Source organism: Fringilla coelebs (genome assembly GCF_963513975.1).
Source record: "Fringilla coelebs genome assembly, chromosome: 22".
NCBI lineage: Eukaryota > Metazoa > Chordata > Aves > Passeriformes > Fringillidae > Fringilla > Fringilla coelebs.
The window spans coordinates 2,910,090-2,935,175 of NC_140048.1; the positions used below are offsets into that span (position 1 = coordinate 2,910,090).

General features: G+C 53.8%; 1 protein-coding gene across 4 annotated transcripts in view; it reads left to right on the forward strand.

Moving 5' to 3' along the window:
- The window catches only part of LOC311162042 (ephrin type-B receptor 2), a gene marked incomplete at both ends in the record, with an annotated part of 276,894 nt that overhangs the window by 228,107 nt on the left and 23,701 nt on the right, over positions 1-25,086 (forward strand). For all 4 annotated transcript variants that reach the window (XM_084220149.1, XM_084220151.1, XM_084220150.1 and 1 more), the window contains 3 exons: positions 3,621-3,776; positions 4,528-4,863; positions 23,879-24,003. In XM_084220149.1, the coding sequence (XP_084076275.1) occupies positions 3,621-3,776; positions 4,528-4,863; positions 23,879-24,003 (617 nt within the window). The remainder of the gene's footprint in view (positions 1-3,620; positions 3,777-4,527; positions 4,864-23,878; positions 24,004-25,086) is intronic.

A 25,086-nucleotide genomic window follows, 5' to 3' on the forward strand; every position in this document is an offset into this window, starting at 1 on the left:
CAAGGAGCCCCAGTGCTGCTCAGCATCCCCAGCCTTGCTGCAGAGAGCCACAGCCAGTGCTCCAGGCTGCCTGCAGAGCTGTAGCCCAGCAGGGCAGCCAGCCATGGCTCTGTGCAGCAGCCAGGCTGTTAAAGGTGCCTCTGTCCCTCTGAGCCCTGTGAGCATCCCTTCGCTGCTGGAGGGGGGGAAACTGAGGCAGTGATGGGGGCAGAGCCACTGGCACTGAAATCGCCCTCCAGGCATGAGGGATGCTTGGATAAGGTAGAAATTTCTGTGCTTTCACTGTTTAATTTCCATCTTGGCAAACAGGAATTTCTATAGATGTCCTTGCTGCAAAACTAAGGGAAAGCAGCAATGTCCCAAAGCTGCTGTCACCTCCCAGGGCAGAAAACTGGCATGTCCTCATGTCTGTGTCAGGCTGGACATGAGGAAAAGGCTCTTCCCCCAGAGGGTGCTGGCACTGCCCAGGCTCCCCAGGGAATGGGCACAGCCCCAAGGCTGCCAGAGCTGCAGGAGCATTGGGACAAGGCTCTGATGGAAGCACAGGATGGGATTGCTGGGGTGTCTGTGCAGGGACTGATGATCCTTGTGGGTCCCTTCCAGCTCAGGACATTCTATGATTCTGAGATGCTTCCAGCACATGGTGAGAACATTTCCATTGTTCAGGCAGGAGGGGCTTTAGCCCCTGTGTGAAGATTTCACTTTTGATTTGGTGTTTATTCAGGAAATAAGAAATTGGGTAAATTCCTAAAGAAAATCTGTTTTCTCACCCAGGGGAAGACCTGGAGGGAGCAGAACAGTTTTGAAGACAATGTTCATTTATTTTACTTCTGGAGGTTGTCATTACTGGAGAAAAATAAATCAATAGAAAAAAGGACTTTGCATCAAATGTCAGTGATTTTCCTGTCTTTACACATGCTTTCAGAGCATTTAACTTTGGAGAAGTTCTGATTTTCTCAGGATTATTTTATCCCATGCGGGACCTGCCGTGGAGGAGGGGACTTGCCAAAACTCCTGGCTGTGTTTTGGTGGCTCATGCAAAGAGTTTCAGTGTCCCAGCTGGGCATTTTTGAGGAACAACCACTGAGCCTCAGTTTTTATCCCTCTCCAGCCATTGACCTGTGCCAGGGCCAATGTGGGGAATGTTTTTATTCCTTGGAGTAGTCATACACTCCACAGCCTGGGCACTTTTTGGATGTCTCTCTGTCTTGATGCAGAAGAAGCATTATGGGAAAGTATATATTTTAAAAATAAACCTCAGGAAGGTGAAAGAGGCCCCTGTCTGAAACTATCCTTGCTGGAATGACCCTGCATTTTGCCTGGGCTGTCAGATGAGAGCAATTTTATCTCTTGGTCTTTTGTGTGTCTCAAATATTGGTATTAGTGCAGGAAGCCTGTTATCATGTCCCCATTGCTTCTGGGGAATGCAGAACTGCCCAGCCATCACCTCTCCCAACAGCTTAACACCCTCTGAGATGGGCTGGTCCCGAGGGAAGTGGATCAGGAATGGAATGGAGCAGGTGAGGGATCGATGAAAAGATCCAGGAACATGAGGAGGATCCTGGTTTTCAACTGCTCCTGTGACCATAAGAGGAAGGAGGGACAGTACAAGCAGGGAAGGCTGATGGAATTTCTCTGTGGAACTTTTCTCATTGGAAACTCAGGCTAATTCTGGAGGAAAGGAGATGACAACTGAAGAAAAAAAAACAACCTTCTTTTTTTCATTTTTCCCAAATAAGAAATAGCTACTTCTTAGCAGTGGCTCTTGCTCAGAGCAGCCCTAGTGAATGTTTCTCCCAGGCTGTTTTCTGATCTGCCTCATTCCTGGGAGCCTTGGCAGGTGACTGAAGGAGAAGTTTGTTAAACTTGTTTCAGCACAGGAGCCACCTGCCTCCCCCCAGGCTCTTCAGGCTGTGTAAGAATTAACAGGAGCAGAAAGTCACAACAGGAGTAACCACAGAGGAACGGGCTGAGCCCAGCCTTTCCCTGGGCACTGCTGAACCTGGGCTTGGAAGGGACTTTGTGGTGTTGAAAGCTTTTATCCTTGAGTGTGAATCTGTTAGTGCTGGATCCCAGTGGGGTCCAGCCTTCACCACTGTCTGCTCCAGGCACCGCTCACCCCCATGGCCCCTCACCCACGTGAGGCTGGACACACGTGGGGTTGAGTGGCTGCTGCTTATGGAGCATCTTCTTCACCTGTGAGGGGCTCAGAGCCTGGAGGGAGAGCCCAGCCCGCTGCTACTGCTCAGCAGAACCAACAATCTATTTGTGATATTGAGTCATAAAATCTTATAAGGTTGGGAATGTCCCCTAGCATCATCAACCCAGCACTGCCATGTCCCCAGGTGCCACATCTCCAAAGTCATGAAGACAAAACTCTGTGGAGAGTTGCAAAAGGACCCCATGAGACAGTGTGACCAGGGAATGAGAAGGCAACTGGAATTCAAAAGACTTGAGGTGATACAAATGGGAGAAAACAACCCCAGGTTCATGGAATGGTGCAGTCACAGAATGGTTTAGGTTTGGGGGTGCCTTAAAGACCATCTGCCGTGGGGCATCTTCCAGGAGACCAATTCCCACACACCTGCACAGAGATGAGCTAGGAGCTGGCCCAATGTCCCTCACAACTCAGACCTTAGGGCTTTCACAGTCAGTAGTTAAAAAATAATGGGGGCATTGCTGAAAAAAGAAGAGAATAAAGCAGTGGATGTTGTTATGCGGTGTAGAGCATGACAGAGATTTGGACAACTCTAAAGGTCCTGGACAAGGCAGATGGTGACTGAGTGTCCATCAGCAATGGAAATGTGGGATGGCATCAAGAATGGCAGCTTGGCCTGGAAGCAGAGAGCGGCAGTTTCTTCCTGCAGCGTGTGGTTACAGCACAGGGCTCTTTAGGGGTAAAACAGGTGCAGGACATCTACAGGGAATAAAAACTGAGTGGTAACATAGTGGGAGAAACACCCATGTGTGCAAGGAGCTGCATCTCAGAAGGGAGTGGGGAAGCAGCACATGGTGGTTCATGCCCTGCTCCTTGGGTGGTCATGGAATCATGGAATATCCTGACTTGGAAGGGACCCACAGGGATCAAATCCAACCCTTGACCCTGCACAGACACCCCAACAATCCCACCCTGTGTGTCCCTGGAGTGGTGTCCAAACCCTCCTGGAGCTCTGGCAGCCTCGGGGCTGTGCCCATTCCCTGGGGAGCCTGGGCAGTGCCAGCACCCTCTGAGGGTAGAACCTTTCCCTGATCTCCAACCTAAATGCCCCTGACAGTCACTGTTGGGGGGAGGATTCTGGTGTCCATGGTCTGACCTGGTACAGCCACTGACATCTTATGGGGCAGTGGCTAAAAATTTCCTCTGCACTCCTACAATCCCTGTTCTGCACTAGTGGTTGGGGAACAGGGACAGAGGTGTCTGCGTGGGGACCCCTCTCTGCAGGTGGCTCCTCAGGGCCTCCCAATCAGCTGCTCCTTCTCTATGGTGCCCACCTGCAGTTGTCAGGATTTCCTTTGCACTCTGCAGAGCCCCAGGGGTGGTTTGGGCAGCAGTGCTGGGCTCCAGGCATCATCACCCCAGCCCCCTTCTCACTGCTCACCACCGCTCTCTTCTCTTCCAGGCTGTCCCTCGGGAACTTTCAAGGCCAGCCAGGGGGATGAAGGGTGCGTCCACTGCCCCATCAACAGCCGGACAACCTCGGAAGGGGCCACGAATTGCGTGTGCCGAAATGGATATTACCGGGCAGACGCCGACCCCGTGGACATGCCGTGCACCAGTATGTGGGTCTGGGCACCTGGGAGGGGAAGGGACATGGTCCTCAGTCAGAGCACCCAGGGATGCTTGACAAAGGTGTCTGTCCCAGTGGGGTTTGGGGGACACTACAGAAACTTAACTGGTAAATTTTGCCAGCACTTTCACACAATCAAAACACAAATCAGAGGACTGGTTTCATTCCCCCTCTTTGCTTAGGATGTCCAGCTTGCCACACACATCCCTGAAACCAAGAGAAGTAGGGATTTATTAAGAGGCCTCAAAGAGATCCACTTTGGGCAGCACAAACCAAAATGGCCTCAAAAATGGATGACCGCTCATGGGGTCTCATAAGTTCTGCTCCATTTGCACATTGGAGTTAATTGTCCAATTGCAGCTTTAGCCCATGAGGTCCCATCCTTCTTGTTTTCTCTCTACAGCCCACATTGTTCATGCTCTTGGGCCTGAGATCTGGATCAGCTGTCATTGGGTCCCCAGCTAGAGAAGGAATTGTTTTATCTTCCTGTTCTGTGAAGAGAGCTCACCATCCCCTAGTATGAAGCCCAGACTTCCACACTAAAGCAGAATAGAATCTGAAAACTGTAAAAGCTGAAGCCTGAGGCGTCAGGGGCGGGCAGTGTCTCTGGGCAGTGCTGACCGAGCCCCTGTGGGCTCGGCTCACGCAGAGTCCTGCCCAGGGATGGGGAGGAGGAGGAGGAGGAGGAGGAGGAGGAGGGCTGCAGTGTCTCACCCCTTCCCGTCTGCTCCCTCCCCAGCCATCCCGTCGGCCCCGCAGGCCGTGATCTCCAGCGTGAACGAGACGTCGCTGATGCTGGAGTGGAGCCCCCCGCGGGACTCGGGGGGCCGCGAGGACCTGGTGTACAACATCATCTGCAAGAGCTGCGGCGCCGGCCGCGGCGCCTGCACGCGCTGCGGGGACAACGTGCAGTTCGCCCCGCGCCAGCTGGGCCTCACCGAGCCCCGCATCTACATCAGCGACCTGCTGGCTCACACCCAGTACACCTTCGAGATCCAGGCCGTCAACGGCGTCACCGACCAGAGCCCCTTCTCCCCGCAGTTCGCCTCCGTGAACATCACCACCAACCAGGCCGGTAAGGGCCCCATCCCCCTCCCTCAGAGCTCCCCCTCCGGCTGGGGGGGTGTCCTGTGAGGGCTGAGCTAGAACAGAGACTAGACAGAGCTAAAGAATAAAGCAGGGATTTATTAAGAGGCCTCAAATAGTTGGGCAGCAAAACCCAAAATGGCCACAAAAATGGATGACCGCTCACGGGGTCTCACACTTTTATTATAAGTTCTGCTCCATTTGCATATTGGAGTTAATTGTCCAGTCACAGCTTTAGCCCATGAGGTCCCATCCTTCTTGTTTTCTCTCTACAGCCCACATTGTTCATGCTCTTGGGCCTGAGATCTGGATCAGCTGTCATTGGGTCCCCAGCTAGAGAAGGAATTATTTTATCTAACTGTTCTGTGAAGAGAGCTCACCATCCCCTAGTATGAAGCCCAGACTTCCACACTAAAGCAAAATAGAATCTGAAAACTGTAAAAGCTGAAGCCTGAGGCATCAGGGGCGGGCAGTGTCTCTGGGCAGTGCTGACTGAGCCCCTGTGGGCTGGAAGGGGACAAGGGGTGAGGTGTTGCTTATTCCATAATGTTGGTGATGATGAGTGCCTGGCAATTCCTGAGTGAATCCCAAGCTCTGGGTGTCAAAATATCCCTTATTTTGAAAAGCTGGAGCATGCCCCAAGGCAGAGCTGCCTCCCTATCATGGCAGCAGAACAGCTGGTGGCACTGTCCCCTGGTGTCACAGCATCGCTCTCCAGCACTGGCTGTGGCTGGGCCTGAGGCTGTTGCCTTGAAGCATCATTGCAGGCACCATCAGAGTGTTGCAGACACACTCCTGCTTCCTGGGGACCTGCAGGGAAGGTGAGGTGGCTCCAGCATTTTGATGGGAGCTGCAGTCCCTGCTTGGACTGGAGAGAGAGCCAGGACAGTCTGAGAAAGCAAGCAGTGCTGCACAGGAGAGGGGCTGGGAGATGAATATTTGGGATTATGGTCTGGGAATCTGCTCCAGTTCCTGTGCCACTGCAGAGTCACTTGGTGAAGCAGCTGAAGCACAGAGCTGGGAGGGTTTCAGTCAGGGTCTCCAGCTCTGTGCAGGGTGGAGGGATGGTCACAGTGGCTGGTAGTGCTGCTCCCAGGAGGGTCCCCAGCAGCCCCCTGGCAGCTGTGCTGGTGAGCAGGGAGCCCCGCTGAGCTGCTGGCCAGGGGCTGCCTTCCCAGCCCACCTGGAAGCCATCTGGAGCTGGGCACAGGTCGGGGCTGGGGCTTGGCTGAACGGGATTGAGGTGGAAGGATGCCAGTGAGGCACAGCCCTTCTTGGGAGCAGGAGAGATTCTGGTCCCTCTGGTCCCTCTGAAGTGCCCTGGACATTATCAGCCCCAGGGCTGAATTTGGCAGTCATGAGTGAATCACCTGGAGTCCACGGTGTGTTCTGGCTGCCAGGGATGGTGGGTGGGGTAAAACAGCAGTAGGGCAAGTGGGCATCACTTGGGCATCACTTCCAGAGCATGAGGACAGAGGGAACCTGCAAAAATGCCTGGGGGATTTATTATGGTGCCCTCTGATCTGGAGTTCGCTTGGGAGTGGGGCCAGGGTGTTTCTGAAGCCCTGGAGGCAGGTCTGACACAGGCTGAGCCATGGTTTGGCTCCAAGCAGGGACAGGTCTGCCCCAAGGAGGAGAGGGGAACGGGTCTGGATGACCAGCTTCCTTTACCTGATGGAGATGGGGTGGCTGCAATGCTGCCTGGAGCTAGTAAGGGGCTCTGCACCCTCCCACTGTGCTCCTGTACTATGGACTAATCATTTGATGCTCTTATTTCATACTTGCATTTCTCTGCTGTGCTTGAACCTTCATGCATCACCCGTGGCTGCTCCCACCTGGGCAAAACCAGTGAGCTGAGTCGAAGGCAAATCCTTTTCAGTCCCCTGCTTCCTCCTCCTTGTGTTTTCCTGGTTTGACACTCCTTTATTATCAGGGCTCACACTTCTCAGCCTGTGTGATGTCTCTCTTAATGTATCTATTCATTAGCACTAAACACTAACTGTCTGCTTGCTAATTCCTCTGTAATTAGAGGCTCTGGATTCTTCTGCTTACACTCGCACAGGCACCGCCTGGCAGCCTTGATGTAGATCATTAGCAGTTGGTAACAGAAGCTGCAGACACAAAGGCAGAGCTGGGACAGGAGAATGGGGGGTGTTGGGGGAGAGGAGAGGGAGCAGAGGGAGGATGAGCCTCCCTCTGCCTTGGCTCTGGATAGAGGAGCCAGCTGGGGCTCCATCTTGAATGTGTGATGGGGTTGTGCTCCTGCCACAGCTGGACAAAGCAAAGTGCCCACCACGCCTCGGGGTCCTGCAGCCCTGCAGGAAGCAAGGAGAATCCCCCTGCAGAGAATTCCCCAAGAGAGACAGGGTGAGTGCTGGGGACCCTCTGTGCTGCAGGACTGAGGAGAGATGCCCCATCAGCAGCAGCATCCAAAACCTTCAGGTGTCAGTTCTTCAGCACCCACATTTTATAAGGGCCAGGACAAGGGGGAATGGCTCCCCACTGCCAGAGGGCAGGGTTAGATGGAATATTGGGAAGGAATTCTTCCCTGGGAGGGTGAGGAGGTCCTGGCACAGGTTGCCCAGAGAAGCTGTGGCTGTCCCATCCCTGGAATTGCCCAAAACCAGGTTGCATGTGGTTTGGAGCAACCTGGGATAGAAGAAGCTGTTCCAGTCCATGGCAAGGGGTGATGAGCTTTTATATGCCTTGCAATCCAAACCATTTTGGGATCCCAGGAGAAATCTCCTGTGAGAGTAAGAAAACAACCCCTCTAGAGCAGCCAGAGGGCAGGAAGGTCCTGAGTGTGGCCAGGTGGGTGGCACATGCTGGGTGATGGTTGGGTGACCATCATCCCATGGTCATGACCCCTTCCAGCAAACTGGATCCCCATAAACATGATCCACCTGCCTTCCTGGGCAATACCTCCTGTCACCTCTGAGCCCAGGCTGGGTTTTCTCTCTGCTCTTCTCAGCAGGCTCTCCTTGACCTCCAGCTCCACACTGTGCATCTCCAGCTCACCTGCACTGCTGCTTCTCACACCCTGCAGCTGAGCAGTACCTCATCCCCCAAAGTTCAGCCTCCCTTCAGGAGTGAAATCCAGGACAGTCCATGTGCCACAGTCCTGTCTGCAGGGACCATGACAGAGCCTGGGTGCCACCAAAAGTCCTTTCCCAGCCATTCCTCAACAAATGATCTCTGCCAAAAGGGTGGCTGAGAGCCCTGCCAGCATCCCAAGGGGTCAAGGAACTGAGCCCAGGGCTCTGGATAACAACACTTGACTAATTGAGAGCCTTGCCAGGCACCAGCTCTTGCTGGCAGCCCCTGACTACTAATTTGTGGCCTTTCTTTGGGGAGGGGTGGGGACTGGGGAGAGTCTTGGTGCTGTGAGGATTTGCAGGCTCTGTCCACACTGTGGACAGGCTAAGTGCCCTGGGAAAGCTGAAGGAAAGGGCTCCATGGTCAGGGATGGGTTAATAGCAGTGGGAAGGGCACTTCCTGGTAACTGGATTCTGTGACCTGAGGAGGGAGGAAGAAGCCTTGGGCTCCAGAGTATCCAGAGACAAATTCAGGACCTCCCAGAGGTGGGGGTAAGAGAGCATCAGCCTCTTGGGAATGTGTCCCTTTTGTGAGCAACTTGTCACAGGGGATAAGGAGGGAGGATTAGTGCTGATGTCAGAGGCTCTTGGCTGCAAACAGAGCCACAGAGAGCCATAAAGGGCTCTTAAAGAGGGAACACAAGGAGTGTGTGGGGAAGGAAACCAATCCACTGTCCCAATAAACCCATGAGGATGATTTCTCCCCCTCTACAGATCCAGAAAAGTTATGATTATTTGCATTATTATTCGGGGTGGCATTTTCCAGTAGTATGTCACGACATGGTGATATGGCTTAGTGGACAAAGTGGCATTCAGTCCAAGGTTGGACTTGATGATCTTGGAGGTCTTTTCCAACCTTGCATGATTCTCTAGGTCTCTTGGCCAGGAAGATGTGCAGCTCACAGCTCTGTCCCAGGTGTCCCAGGCATCAGTAGGGTTTGACATTCATTGGCTGGCACAGCCCAGGTTGTGTCCCAGCCACACAGGCTCTTTTGGGGAGGGCTGTCCCAACAGGACTTGCAGGAGGACAGGTGACCACAGTCCAGAGAGAGGACATGGGCCATGGCCCTGCTCTGCAGAGGGTCTCTAGCACTGGACTGAGCCCAGCCTGATGCTGCTACAAGCCTTGAGGAGTTCATACATGAGCGATGGAGCACAGGTTGTGCAGAAAGGAGAGGTTTCCCCCTCACCTTCAATCAAAGCAATTCCCTTGCAGCCATGGCCTGGAGCTCTGCTGGCAGAGGCAGCAGGGGCACGGCGAGGTCGGGGAGCAGGAGAGGTGAAGGGATGAGGTGGGCAGGGCCAGACCTTCTCACCAGCCATCCCAGCCTGCTGTTTGCTTGTCACATTAGTGATGCTGCTGGCTAGACAGGACAGGAGACTTGTACTGCCTGGGGCACTGGGAGTCTTGCTTTTATCTTCTCACTTTCACTGTGTGTCAGGGGCTGTGTCTGGCTCCCTTCTTGTGAGGGAGGCACAGGAGAGCCCGTGCTGCTCCGGACATAAGCAGGAGCAGTGGCTTCTCCTGTTCTCTCTGTGCTGCTCAGCTGGGCCCTGCTGCAGCCAAGAGTTAGTGTCTGTGAAAGCAGAACCTGGGAAAGTGCAGAAATTACCTCAAAGGGCTGGAATGAGCTTTCCAGAGCTTCAAAGCTCTGAGCATTTGTTTATAATAGAATCCCAAAATGGTTTGGGTTGGAAGGGACTTTAAAGATTACCCAGTCCCACCCTCTGCCATGGACAGGGCCACCTTCCACTAGCACAGGTTGCTCCAAACCCCATCCAAGCTGGCCTTGAACTTCAACAAGATTTTGACACTCCATTTTCCTATTTCTTCCAGAATAAAAGGCAGGAATTTGTAACGTTTGAGTATCTCAGATTCCTCATCCAACTTCCCACTTACAGCAGGGCTGCTGCCAGCAGTGCATAAGCAAAATCATGGCTTTGGGTAGACAGTTGTTAGTTATCTGCAAAGGCAGAGCTTTCCCCATGTGCCACTGACTTTTCCCACATCTGCACCACCCTCCTGGGGAGGGAACTTCTTCCAATGGCCAACCTGACCCTCCCAAGCTCTGATTTATTGCCATTGCTCTTCATTCAACTGAGTTTCAAAGGTTCTAGCCCAGAGATGTTTTAGATCAGCCTGAATACCTGTTCAAAACCCAGAATCCCAGAATCTGGTTTGTGCTGGAGGGACCTTAAAGCTCAGCTCATTCTACACCCCCTCATGGGCAGGGACATCTTCCACTAGACCAGGCTGCTCCAAGCCCTGTCCAGCCTGGCCTGGGACACTTCTAGGGATGGGAATTTTACTCCAATTCAGTCCTGGCTTTAGCAAAAACACCTTTCAGGAAGAGAATTAGTCTTGAGCCATCAAGAGCCAGGCAGCCCATCAGGTCCTTGTGGCCATCAGCCTGTGTAGATCTCTGCCTTTTTTCCCAATGAAATCACTGGTTTTCTAATCAGGAGACTCTGTCTGTCAGGACACCAGTAAAACATTTGATTTGGGAAACTACAAGCTGGAAGTGGTTCTGTGAAGTCTGTCCAGGAACTGCAGAAATGGGAGACCACAATGACCCAAGTGGGGAAGCCTCAGCTGAGCTGAGGTGACCGAGATCCATGAGAAGCACTTTCATACTTCTTGATGTTTCAAGACCTGGTAGGGTACTCCTTGTGCAGAAAACTGACACAAAAGGGGGAAAAGCAGAAATTTTCTGAGCTCCATCCATCTGGCTTTGTCCTGGCTCCTCCGTCTCACACATGGAGGAGCCAGGACAAAGCCTGTTTCTCTGTGTGACAGAGCAAGCTGGAGGGTCCTGAGGTCACTTAAATCCCAGGTTTCATCTTTTGGAGACTCCCCTGGATGTGTTTCTGTGACAATTTGGCCTGCTCCCATGCCCCCAACCTCCTGAAACCTTGACATCCTCATGGCTGCTTCTCTTACCCCAGTTAAGATCCAGACCTTGCATTCCATGGACCTGTGTCACCATCCTGGTTCCATCATCTATCTTCTCACCCTCTTCCACTCACCCACAGCTCCCATCTTCACCCTGATGGCCACCAAAACACGATGTGGCTCTGCTTTTGCTGCCCTCCTCCCCTCTCTTGTTGCCCGACCTGTTGCCTCCAGTGCATCCCCCCAGCCTGCAGCAGCTGGCAGCGAGTGCCCGGGAGGGATCCTGCCATGCCCAAATCCCTTCTCCTCTGCCACTGGAGACCATCTGCAGCAGATGGCAGGAGCTTTGTCAGCTGCTGGCTCTTCAGGAGCCTCTTCCCACTCCTGTGGTGGGCAGTTGGGGGGATGTTGGCAGAGCAGGGCATGGGCTGCACTGCTGGAGCTTCCCGAGCAGATGCCCTTCCCTGCCCGCCACCATCTCTGAGGGCTCCTCCTCCTGCTGACTCCAGGCTTCCCTGTTGCATAAATTACACCATGAGCTTGAGGATCATTTTTCCCACATCTGCCTGGGGCTTCAGAAACCTATTCCAGTGCATCTGGAGCTGACTTTGGTCAGAAACAGCAGTCTGTCCATAATGGATGGGGTGGAAAGTCCCTTCTGCTGAACCAGGGGCTCCCGCAGTGTACCACCATCTCTGCTCTGTGCTGTGCTGGGAGCTGATGGGAGGGCTCCAGGGCTCTCCTTTTCCTCCTGTGTTCCAGATGGCTGATTCATGTCTCCTGCTGCCCTTGGCAAGCACAGCCCTGGGGCCCTGCCCTGGGGCAGGTGGGGAGGATGGCAGTTGTTCCAAAGGGGTTACTGCAGCCTCCTGGCTCCGTGTCCTTCAGTCCTTCTTGGGGCCCTGGGGGTTAGTGGGGTCCCTGTGGGAAGGGATGAGTCTCTGTGTGTCCCTGTGCCAGCAGGAAGGTGCTCACAGTGCCTGGCCCTCCACAGGCTGCTCCATGGCCATCCCTGCCCTGGCAGGGGTGCAGGAGGCAGCTGCATCTCGGGGGCTGGGCAAGGAATTCTCTTCCCAAGAGAAAATGGTAGTTCCAAAACCTTCCCCTACGCAGGGAACTTGGTGGAGTTTTCCATGCAAGAGAGCAAGGGAAAAGGTTCAGTTACAAATTATAAGACTTAGTGATGCTCCAAGGGCTGTAGCCCCCCTCCAGAGCCAGTCTGGGAGGGCTGGGGTGCTCACCTTGAGAAGAGAAGGCTCCAGGGAGAGCTCAGAGCCCCTTGCAGGGCCTGAAGGGGCCCCAAAAGAGTAGGAGAGGGACTTGGGACAAGAGATGGAGGGACAGGACACAGGGAATGGCTTCTCCTGCCAGAGGGCAGGGCTGGATGGGATATTGGGAAGGGATTCTTCCCTGTCAGGGTGGGAGGCCCTGGCACCTGGTGCCCAGAGCAGCTGTGGCTGCCCCTGGATCCCTGGCAGTGCCCAAGGCCAGGTGGATGGGGCTGGGAGCAGCCTGGGACAGTGGGAGGTGTCCCTGCCATGGCAGGGGTGGAAAGGTCCTTTCCAGCCTGAACTGTTCTGTGATTCCATGGATGCTCTGCAGCAGACATCACTCTTTCAAGGACTATAGCGCTAAACTTTCTGTGTTTGAAATTTTGAGGTCAGGTTGTTCCTATGGGCAGTTATCATTTAATGACAGCAATTAATGACATCAATTAATGACATCAATTAATGACAGCAATTAATTGGCACTTTTTGGGGAAGTATCATTTTATGGAAAATCTGGGGGGCAGGTTGGAGGTGGGGGGGTCTGGCTCCCTCTGTGTTCCTGCTTCCCAACAGCCTTTTGCTGGGGACATGCCATGATCTGGAGCAGATGAGTTTTCCATGTGCAGAGGGGTCCAGGAGGTGGGGACACCCTTGGCACCTTGTGACCCCAAAGCTGCTCTGGCAGCGGTGTGGGGGGTGCCAGGAGCCTCTGGAGCAGCTCCTCTGTGTGGGAACAAAGCCCTGCAGGCCGGGTGACACATGCAAATGGGACTGCAAACCCTGCTGAACAAAGAGCTCAAACACAGCCAAACCCTCGGCTGCCTGGGCCAAGTCGCGGGGCTTGTGGCATTAGCAACTGCTTTAAAGGCTGTAATCTACACCAAAGCCTGCCTTGATTTAAGTGGGGCTGCAGCCAGGACCAGCTTTGGGCTGCTTTGCCGTGTTTTTAGGATTTTCCAGCGTTTGTAGTTACAGACTCAAGGAGCTGCAGGCTGGGCCCACTGGGAAGTTTTCCAGACACTTGACACAGCGTGGGTACCACTCTGATGGGGCCACCTTGCCAAGAACCTCGGAACAAAAACCTCACACACTGTGAAACACCAATTTTCCAGAGCTCCAGCAAGTCCAGGAATATCCCAGACCTGAGAATTTTTACTCCTTTAAGGGCAAATGTTGCTTATTAAAGAGCCCAAGTGCTGCCATTCCTTGCTTTCCTCGGCTTCTGCTGGAGAGAATTGGTTCCAAAAGTGTGTGGCTCCTGAACGTGGCATCACAGGGGCAGAACTGGGAAAGGAACTGGGGGGACAAATGTTGTAATAGTCCAAGGAATAGTGAACCCTTTTAGCAGGAGACTCACAGACACACAAGTGCTGCTGGAGGGGCTTCTGGAGGGCCTAACATCCCATGCAAAGCAGGGTCACCAGGGTCACCATGGAGGGCAGGTCGGGAGAATCCTCCCTTCTTCCCTTCCTCATCCAGGTATTCCTCACTGTGGTGCATTCAGTGCTCAGGCTGGAGGAAGGCATGCATTCTCCAGGAGGGCCCATGGTGTGAAAACCTGCGATACTTAAATGGCCAGAGAGAGTTTTAGCCAGAAAAGCAAAAAATGGGGGAGGTTTTAACCAGAGAAACCGATTTTCAGTTCAATACCTGGATGGGTTTGGACTCTGAGCTGAACAGCAGCACAAAAAGCAGGGGCCTTGGGGTCAGTGGTGGCACCCGGAGTGGGGACTGTGTGGGACTGGGGTGGTGTGGGGCAAGGAGGGAGGGCTGGTTTGGATTAGGTGTCCTGCAGGTGAGACAGTGGTGAGAGACATCCAGGTCTCTGGGAATGTGGGGGTCAGTTGTCCCCTCTGTCCCCTCTGCTCATGCTGGAGAAACAGAGCTCACCCCCACCCCTGTGCCTGCTCCATCTGCCTGAAGCCTTGCACAGAGGCCCTGTGTGCTCCTGCCACTTCAAACACAGTTTTCCAGACTGCTGGAGCCTGGATCCCCAGCCTGGAGTCTCCAAGCTCTGTGGATTGAAGGTCAGGACAGCCCTTGCTCTGTGACTGATCACAGCACTGTCGTGGCTGCTGCACAGCATCACCTCCAGCCTCACTGCACAGGATATGGGAACACTGTCCTGGGGAATGCCCTGCTCTGGACCCACAGGGAATCCTGCTCCCCACATGTTGGAGCTACCTGGGTTACCCACTCAGCCTGAGTCCCTGGGTGAAGGCAGTGAGAGGGAAGCTTGCCCCCTTCCCCCAAGGCTTTCCAAGTCTCCCCCTTCGCACAGTGGCAGGACAGTCACAGGCATCCCCTGCCAGATGCTCTGTCAGAAATTCTGCTCTGACAGAACCTTCTCCCCCACATCTCCCCATTCCCTGCCCTGTCCCGTGGCCTCTGGACTGGCTGGTGCCTTGCAGCATCATGGTGCATTTCCCTGCCACTCTGTCTTCAGCCGCGGGTCAGGCAGTTAATCCTGACCCCGATCACAGCCACTGCTGCACGGGGTAATTGAAAATGCCAGAATTCCCTGCTGACCTTCCTATAATAAAAGCAGTTCCCCCCGTCCAGTAACCTGACACTCCAGGGACCGAGATCTGTCAGGAGGGCTCCGAGGAGATGCTGGAAAGCTCCCAGCTGTTCACCTCGCCTTTTCCCCTGGGTGATTTCAAAGTGTTGCCAGGGTGAGGCCACGGGCTGGGCTGGCTTTGCTCTCTCTGAGTCGTGAGTGTTTTCCAGAGCAAATGTTGACTCTGTCTGACATGACATGGGTTAGTGGAATTAAAGTGATCAGAGATAGGGGGTTTGCTGCCTGTAACCTGATTCTCCCAGCTAAGCCAGCGGAGGAATGGATGCTTTGATTTTACCGGGATCTCGACAGCGCTGCCCCACTAGCCAGGAGTAGGGGCTCAGCCTTGGGACTGGCAGGTGAGGGGGGGCTGGCTGCAGACTGGGAGGAAGATTGCATGGCAGCCTTTCAAATGGGGCTAAAGATGATGAAAGAGAAGCTGTGGAAAGATCCTCGTGTCCCCCCTGCAGGCTGGAGCCACACAGTCCCACCAAACACTCCCAGAAGATGCTGCCAGCAGAGTCTGAGTCCCTGGGCTGCTCCCTGCAGTGCTGCCCTGGCTGGTGGCAGTGTCTTTTCCCATTTTATTCCTTTTACAGCAGTGGTCCAGCTTCCCAGCCTGCACACTGTGACCTTCCACAGGTCACAGCAGCACCAAGGCTGCAAAGTGGCCCTGGAGTGGCATGGACATTTGTCCAGTGTGTAGCTGGATGTGGGCTTGGTTTATTGGGAGCCAGACTTTCTAAAAACACTGGCAATGGTGGTGGCCCAAGAGTCAGGACCTGACACAGAAAATTGGCCTCTGCTATCAAAGTCTGTTAGACAAGGATGCCCTGATGGGTCCTTTGGGATGGGATGAACCAGAATACTGAATCATAAAATCATAGAATCCCAGACTGGGTTGGGTTAAAAGGGACCTTGAAAATCATTTCATTCTACTCCCTCCTACAGGCAGGGACACCTGCCACTATCCCAGGTTGCTCCAAGCCCTGTCCAAACTGGCCTTAGACTCTTCCAGGGATGAGGCAGATAGAGGTGGGATAGGAGGGAGGTGAGCTCAGGATGTTGAAAAAGCAGGGCTGGGAGAAAGGAACAGCTCCCAGATGGAAGCTTTTGTTGAATAAAAGAAGATGTCCTAGGAGAGTCCTGGGGCTCCTGGACCTGCTCAGAGTTGTGGTGTTGTGGGGATGGGTTAGAGAGACAAACACATGAGCTGCCTAAGAACCCTCAAATCAACTCAGAGACATAGAAGCAAGGAGGAAAATGGGCCTATTTCTTTCTCATTGCCCCAAAACAATTCTTCATTGTGTGATGCCCTCCTGCTGCTTTTTGTCAGCTTTCTCCTAATGAATTTCCCTAAGCTTTAGAGAGAGTTTTACCAATTACATGAGCTTTGGATGCATTGAGGATCTCTCACCCCACTCTCAGCAGAACTGGGATGATAGGAAATGCAGGATTAGCCTCCTCCCTTCCCTGAGCTGGGGGGCACAGCCAAAAACACTCAATGGAAGTGCCCAGGGGAGAGGGAAGAGCAGCTCTGCAGGGCTGAGCTGAGGCAGGGAAGTGTCACCTTGGACACACTCAGAGGAATATCAAACCTCAGCAAGGAGATGGATGCTATCTCTGGAGAGATGGATCCTGGGTACTGAACTCAGGTTTGAGGCTTATGTTTGAAAAGAAGATAAACAAAAAATTAGAAAAGGTAGAGGAGGGAGTCATCAGGCTGATAAATGTGTGAAGTGCTCAGGAAACTACTTGGAAAACAGAAAGGAATCACAGAATCATTGTCTGATTTGTGTTGCAAGGGGCCTTAAAGATCTTCCAGTTCCAACACTCTACAGACAAAAAGGAAATATTTTCACTATCTTTCAGCTCGTCCATGATCACAATATTCTTTTTCTAGACTCCTCCTCCATTTAGTTGCAAAACCCAGAAAAGTTCCTGCAGTTGGAAACTGAAGTGCATAAACTTTAACCTGAAAATAAAAGGTGCATTTTCAAAGAGAGCTGGAGGGAAACCTCCCCAGAGGCATGGTGGGCTCAGCATCATCTGAAGTCCTCAAAGGAAGCAGGGGGTGTGTCTGTAGCATACTCAGGGGGTCAAACATGAGTGTTTCAGCTATTTCTAGCTCTACCTGGGTTTGTACAGATGTTCAGACCTGGGTGTTATGGAGCTTTTCCCAATTCTCTGCTAAATTGCTCTGCTCTTGTGCTGTCTCATCACGCTGCCCTGGGTTTGGTGTGACCTTCTCCAGGCTTTCCTGTGATTGAAAACTGATTGTTTCTCCTGGAAAACTCACATTTGTTCCTTCCTGCTTTCTTCCATTTCCTTCTTTCCCTTAATACTTTTCATTGTTTCCAGCAAGTCCCAAAGAAGCAAATATTTTTATAAAAGTCAAATTCTGGCTATGCCAAGCCTGAGGCTTTGTGGTGCAACCAACACCCCCCTTTGTCCCTGCAGGAGATCAGGCAAATCCTTACTTACAGAACCCAAAGCCTCTTGTGGAGGATCAGTGCAGGTTAAGCTGCCTTTGTGTGATGGATCTGTGCCACCTGGGGTTTGGTTTCCCTTAGCACAGGCTGCTGAAGTAGCCTTGAGGTACTGTTCTGGAGCTATGGAGCTCCCTGGTTTTGTTCCCAGGGAGGTGTTATCCTCATGTCACAGCATCCTCAGAGAGCAGCTGTGTCACAGGGAAGCCTGGACATGCTTTCAGTCAGAGATGTAAAGCTGTAAAGAGAGATGTGCCTGGATGGGATCTTAAGCAAAAGCTCTTTCAAAAAAAAAAAAAAAAAGCAGCTCTTTCATAAAAGTGGCTTCAGCTTCATAATCAGGGCCCAGACCATATTTTAAATTCTGGCTATGTCTCAGCTACAGTGCCTGGGAGGCCGGACATGGTGGGGCTCGTTTACAGGCATGTGGCAGAGAAGGAATGTGTTTTATGACCAAAAATTGGGATTTTATCTAGAGCTAATCAGAAAGGCTAAGGGGTGCTGATACAGAGGGGCTATTGAGGGAAGCCCCTCCTCAGAGGTTTAAAGATTCACCTAATACAGCTTCCCTTCCTTGGTGTGGTGGTAGACCAGAAGCTCTGGGAGTCCCATCCCAGCAGCATTCCTGGAATTTGGTGCTCTGGGGAACTGAAGGGGGCAGTGGGAGAGGAGGGCTCAGTCCTGTCAGCCTTCACAGCTCTTCTCTGCTCTGTGTGGCAGCACCTGGGCCTCTTGGGTCATCCCTTTCCTCAGCACAGTCTGTGGAATGGAATATAGAATATTTCAGTTGGAAATACCTACAGTGATCATCTAGTCCAGCTGTTTCACCTAGACATGGATATGAACATGGGAGAGGCCAGAGCAGCACAGCCTGGGCTGTGTCTGACTCCACACTGTGGCTCTGGGACCAAGCCAAGAGCACAGGATGCACTTCCTTGGCTCTTACCCTTTTGTTAGATTAGAGCATCAGGATGTGTCAGCCCCACCCTGACACGGGTGGTACCAGAAGCATTGGCCTCTGTTAGGCTGCAGCTGCTACACTAATTCTGGGGAGGTCAAAACCAGCCTGGTGGCTTTGGTGCTTCCCTTGCCAGACCCCACTGGGACCACACATTTCCTCCCCAGTGGGTATTTGAGCCTTCCTGGGAGACAGTCAGTCAAGCAGGACTTAAGATCCCAGTTGTTCCATAAGGACAACTGCCTTTATGGAAAATATGGTGTGTAGTGGGATCTGAGACCTGCCTGGCTGTGTCCACCTTGTGACATTGAGCCAGCCTGGTTTGAAAGGACAATGTCTTGAGGTGTCTTCGAATCCCAGAATTATTTGGGTTGGAAGGGACCTCAAAGCCCATCCCGTTCCATTCCCTGCCATGGCAGGGACACCTTCCACTGTCCCAGGCTGCTCCAAGATGTGTCCAACCTGGCTTTGGACACTCCCAGGGATCCAGGGGCAGCCACAGCTTCTCTGGGCACCCTGTGCCAGGGCCTCAGCACCCTCACAGGGAACAATTCCTTCCCAATATCCCATTTGTCCCTGCCCTCTGGCAGTAGACACATTCCCTGTGTCCTGTTCTCCATCCCTTGTCCTCCGTCCCTCTCCAGCTCTCCTGGAAGAGCTTTAGGCCCTGGAAGTGGCTCTGAGCTCTCCCTGGAGCCTTTTCTTCTCCAGGCTGAACACCCCCAGTTCTCCCAGCCTGGCTTCAGAGCAGAGGGGCTCCAGCCCATGGAACATCTCCATAGGCTCCTCTGGGCTTGCTCCAACTCCTCCACGTCCTTTCTGTGCTGGGACCCCAGGGCTGGAGGCAGAATTGCAGGGGGGTCTGTCCAGAGCCGAGCAGAGGAGCAGAATCTCCTCGCTGGCCCTGCTGCCCATGCTGTGGGATCAGCTCAGGACACAGATGATGTTCTGCCATTCCAGCCCTGGCAAAGCTCAGGGGTGATCCCTTCAGGGAGGCGATGGCCATGCAGCTCTGCTGGCAAGACCTGAGCATGGGGGGACCTCCTGAACCCCATCCTTCCCAAGTGTTTCCAGTTCCTGAGCTCAGGCAGTGCCCTGTGTGTGCTGCAGAGCTGTCAGCACCCCCACACTGATCCTGCAGAGCTGCCTCAGCCACAGAATTCTGCTCTGCTCCCTGGATTAAGATAAACTGCCAAATGCCCAGCCCAGCCTGGGCAGGGGTCTGGCTGTGACCAGCGTTGTGTGGCTGTGCAGGGGCTCGGGGTGGTGACCACGGAAATGTCGCTGGCATCCCTCCCGTGCCTCTGCCCCAGAGGGGTCACCGTGTTGGATATGTTGGCTTTGTACATTAGTGGATTTTCATTAAGCTTGTTTTACACTCCAGTGGTGGTTTTGGTGTGGTTTATTTCTCCAGCAATTCAGGGAAGCCACAGGGCTGCACTCTGAGGAATCTGAGGCCATCCCTGATCAAGAGGATGCAGAAAGTGCCTTTCAAGGACTGCAGTGGTTGGGTTTGCCTCAGTGCCCCGTGCTGATAATGCCAAGGGTGTGGGTTTGATCCCCATATGGACCATTCACTTCAGAGATGGACTCAGTGATCTTTGTGGATCCTTTCCAGCTCAGATCATTCTGTGAAATCTGTGCAATCAAATGGCATTGAGGCTTATGGGATTCAGTCAGGAGCAGTGTTTTCCATCAGCTGTGGAATGAAGGAAGGTCTGGTTTTTGCACTTTTGGGACACACCTACCCCTGGAGACCCCATCGGGATAAATCCACCTCTGTTCACACCTTCATGGGGACATCACAGGGGGATCAAGGCTCTGAGAGTGGGGATTCTCCATATCTGATTTCCTCCGTGTGTCACAGGACACAGTCAGCTGCCTGGGCATTGTGTCAGAATCCAGCTGAAGCTGTTCCTGCTGACTGGACCTGAGAAAGTCACTCTGAGTCTGGCTGGCTCCTCTAAACTGGTTTCAAGCTCAGACATCCATCCTGTGCCAGCCCATCCCTGATTCACAGGACTGGGAGCCTCTGTGCACCCCAGGCCCTCACCTGGCATAAAGGGTGTGACAAAGGACCATGTTTTGTGGCACTGCAGAGTGCTGTGCTCTGTTAGCAAAAAGTCCAGGAGAGGGATTGATTGTTTCCATCTGCTTGGCAGTCTCTGGGCCACACCTGGGCTCCTGCGTCCTCTGGGGCTCCCAGTATCACACTCACGGACAAACCAGAGCAGGTCTAGCAGGACAATGAGGTTACCCTGAGGCTGAGAGCATCAGAGGTGAGGGCAGCTGAGAGCTGGGTCTGATCAGCCTGGTGAGGAGGAGGCTGAGGGGCATTGAGGGGGAGAACGGCAGCAACGTCCACAGGGCACAACCAGCAAAATCACAGTGGAATGTGAGGGAAAGTTTCTGCCCCAAAGACCAAGGCAGCTGGGGGCTGCTGCTCAGAGAGCCTGTGGGAGCTCCATCCGTGGGGATCAGATTCACCAGGTCTCGTCTGGACACAGTCCTGAGCAAAACGATCTGATTTTGTAATTACTCTGCCAGCCCGTGGGATCAGAAACATCCAGAGGTCGCTTCTGACCTAGGCCGTCCTGTGATTTCCTTGCTGTGCACTCCCTGGTGTCTGTGATAAGAGCAGCAGTTACTGAGGACATGCAGTGAGGAGGTTCCTGCTCTTCTGGAGCCCCTCCCTTGCCCCAGGTGCAGGAAAGGCGCTGAAGTTGCTGTAGTCATTCATCTCACCTGCCTCCTCCCACCATGCAGCACATTTGCCTCATTTAGCTCGTTAGATGAGCCCCACCTTATCCATTTGGGTCTTTTGCTGAGCCAAACAAGAGCAGGTTCACCAGGCACCAGCAGCACATGAGTCACACACATCCTGCTGTAGCTGTTGTCTGGTACATCTCCCTCAGGAGAGGCAGGAGATGCCTTGGAGAAGTCCTGTATTCCCAGCTGGGGTGCAGTGCATGGAGCTGGAAGAAGAACATCCCAGAGACCTCACTCCTACCAGGAGAAACCTGGAGCTGAGGAGCATCTCCAGCTGCAAGGCCATTGGACCTGTGCCCGAATCATGGGATGTTGCCACAGCCTGGTGTTGTGGTGGGACAGCTCTGGCTGTACGTGGCCCCTGTCCTGGAAAAGCCCAGTGTGTAAATGTGGGATCAGTTCCCAGAGCAGGTGGCAGAGACACTGTGGGCTGTGTGCTTCCCTCTGTCCAGTGCCATCCCTGCCACAGGGCATCCACAGCACGGTCACATCTTCCTTCTAAGCCTGGTCTCCAGAGATGGGTGTTTGTCTCGAAAATTGCAGATGTCCTACAGAATCTGTTTCAACAAGGAAGCAGTGAGCTCCGGCAAGAGCTGACAGGCTCCAGAAACATTACCTGTGTTTTATCTTCATGCCAGCGTGAGAAACTCTTCCCAGGAGTTTGGAAAGATGTAGCCTGAAGCTGTGGGATGGGGATGTCAGGGTGGGAGGGGAGCAGTGCCACAGAGTGAGGGGAAGGCTGAGGTGACACAGAGGGTTTCAGACTGTCAGATAATTGGGCTTTGCTCAAGCAGAAATGGATGAAAGGATTTGCCTCAGGATGTGTTGGAATCATGGCTTGGTTTGGGTTGGAAGGGCCTTTAAAGATTATCTGTTCCCACCCTGTGCCACGGGCAGGGACACCTTTTACCAGACCAGGTTGCTCCAAGCCCCATCCAGCCTGGCCTGGGACGCTTCTTCCAGGGATGGAAGTTCTCTGCTGTCCTTCTAGTTTTGTTCTCCTGAAAAAAAACTGGAGCTCAACAACACTGCTGAGGCTAATCCACATCACACCTTCCTTCAGGACTAGGGAAGCCCAAGCAGGTGAAGGAAAATGGTGCAGCAGTGTGGTGGCAGGTCTTGTGTTAGCCAAACCCAGCCCCTTGGCACCCAGACATTGAGCATCGAGGGAACTGCGGTGCTCTGAGTCAGAAAACCAGCAGTGAAGAGGCAGATGGTGGACCAGAAAAATGGCTCTTCTTGGTGTGTTAGAGAGGAGTTGCTCAGTGGTAATTTATTGTGATGTGCAGGAACATGCTGGGGCCATGCTTGTCCAAGCACGGCGGTCCTACCACTGCAACCCCAGCTGGAACAGCTCCTGTCACTACCCCTGTTGCCAAGGGGAGCCAGCCTGGAGATGGGTGAGAGGTGCCTTACTCTGGGTGCTCCTCCTCCTGTTTCTCAGAGCTGCCAAATGAGTTGTTCTTCCATGAAATATTGTAGGGGTTGGACTTGGGAAAAGCCCATCTGAGTGCAAACCTCTCTGCATCCATTTGGCCTGGCATGCAAGTGATGGGAAAGCTTTCATGCTACCACTCTCCAGTCCTCTCCTACCCCTGAGGCTTCTCCTGTGCCCTGAAGCTGCTGCAGTGGTGGCAGCTGTGCCAGGCTAAGGCTCACTGCAGCTCGAGCTGTCTCTCCAGGGCTGGGCTGGCACTAGGGGAGGTCTGGGGTAGCCCTGCACTGAGGTGGATGTGCTGGCAGAGCCAGCAGCAGGCTGGGCACGGGGAGGGCTCCTCTCACTGCTCTGGGATGCGGGGAGAGGAGGCAGCGCAGGCAGCCCTGGGTGTCAGCCCTGCAGCAGGGGTGGGGGTGCTGGCTGCTCTGCTGTCAGCACTGGAATCAGAGAATATCCCCATTTGGAATGGGCCCACAGGGATCATCAGTGCCACTCCTGGCCCTGCACAGACACCCCAACAATCCCACCCTGGGCATCCCTGGCAGCACTGTCCAAACCCTCCTGGAGCTCTGGCAGCCTCGGGGCCGTGCCCATTCCCTGGGGAGCCTGGGCAGTGCCAGCACCCTCTGAGGGTGAACCTTTCCCTGATCTCCAGCCTAAACCCCCCTGAGAGAGCTCCGGCCGTTCCCTGGTGCGGTCCCTGCTGACCGAGCAGAGATGGGAGCTCCCCTCAGGACCAGCTGCAGGCTCCGGGGAGTTTCCTGGCCCGCAGGAGTGTGGCAGCCCGGGCTGTGGGCTCACCCCGCTCCCCAGCACGCCGGGCCAGGGCTGCTCGGGCTTGCCAGGGCGGCCGCAGCTCCCCGTTCCGGTCCCTGCCCCGTGGGCCTGCCAGCCCCGCTCCCGGGGCGGCTTTCCCGGGGCGAGGCCCGGCCGGGGTCCGGCCGTGCCTGGAGCAGCAGCGGCGGGAGTGGCCCGGGTGTCTGCGGCCGGCAGGGCCCTTTGTGCGCGCTGCGAGGAGCGGGGGCCGGCAGGGCGGCTCTCCATTGTCAGCGTGTCAGGTCAGCTTTGTGTTGCCTGCTCAGGCTGCTGGATGCGCCTCCCGTGATTGGCATGTGCAGCTTGCAGCCCCAGCCTGCCCGAGCCCTGGGAAGCTTCCCTGTGCGAATGGAGAAGTAAAAACCGCCCATTTCCCCGTGGCAGGCAGGGAGGAGTGCATGGTATGGGGCTGCTGGGGCTTTTTGCGGTGGAACAGTGCCGTGCCTGCTCCAACCGTGGGCTCCTTTTGCCATTTTCCTGCTTGAGACACTGTCCTACATGTTTTCTAACTACCAATTCAGCAGAACCATTTTTTCTCCCCTCGCTGCTCTCTACAAACAACAAAATCCAGGATCTCCTGGCCTCTGTACAGCTCTCCCAGTGCAGGAAGTGAATTCCAAGTTGCAAACAGCAATAACCCTCCTGCCCACCTCCTGCCAGGCTGAGGGTCCTACCTGTGCAGTGTCTGACTGTCCATCCCCCCCTCTCTCTCTTCCAGCCCCTTCTGCCGTGTCCATCATGCACCAGGTGAGCCGCACCGTGGACAGCATCACCCTGTCCTGGTCCCAGCCTGACCAGCCCAATGGAGTCATCCTGGACTATGAGCTGCAGTACTACGAGAAGGTACTGAGGGACCTTCATGGGGGCCACCCACAGCTTTTGGGGAGAGGAGGGGTGCAGACTTCACTTAAGGGTGTACAGTGGTTGTTCAGTAGGAGACTTCTCTCACTGTATTTGGTCACATGAGTGACAGTGGCCATCAATCCTTGGGGTCCAGTGATGGTTGCAGTGGCCCAAATGTAGAAAATCTACTGGTCATTCAGGAGCTTCTCCTGTTCACCTCCACAAAACTGGTGGCAAGTGGACCCATTGCAGGGAGAGCAGGGTAACCAAGGTCCAGGGTCTATTTTTTTCCTTTTTGTGTACTGTGGCATCAGTAGGAAATGGGAATGACAGGGAACATCCAGTCCCAGGCTGGAGCACACTCAGTGAGTGTCCAGTCCTGGAGATTTTCTGGAGTGCTGTTCATGGGTGCATCTACACCACAGGTGAGTTTGGCATCCCTTCAGCATCCTGAGCCCAGATGTTGTACAGGGAGAAGGTGTCCCATGCTCCCATGGAGGGTTCATGCTGCACTGTGGAGGCAGCCTGACAGGCTCCTGCAGCTCTGGCTCTTTCATCCCTGAGGAAGCTGCTCCTTCCATAACCTCCCTGTCCAGGCAGACAGAGGGATTTCATCTGGACTGTGCCCAGGTCCATCCCACCAGTGCTGCTCAGAGGCCTGAGGACCACGTGAAGGTTGGTCCCGGGACCTGCCAGGCCCTGCCAGGCTGAACTTCATCTGTGCAGCCCAGGGGAGATGGGGAGCAGGAGACTTCTCCTTCCAGGAATCTGCCCCCTTGCACAAGAGCTTATAAACTATACATTATAAATTGCAAAGTAACTAATTAAAAAGCTTTATGATTAAATGGAACTGAAAATATTTTTCCCAGCAGTTGCCGGAAGAAATGATTAATCCCCCCCACTGCCTGCCTGTGACCTATTTTCTCATCACCAAGAGCCAGAGGGAGAATGGGGAGGGGGGGGGCTCCTTTGTAAGCTGTTAAATAGGTCCTGACCTATATTGCATAAATCACAGCCATTTATTTTGACCCTTGGAAATTATCCCAGAATACGTGGCAAGATGGATGAGTAGATAACAAGACA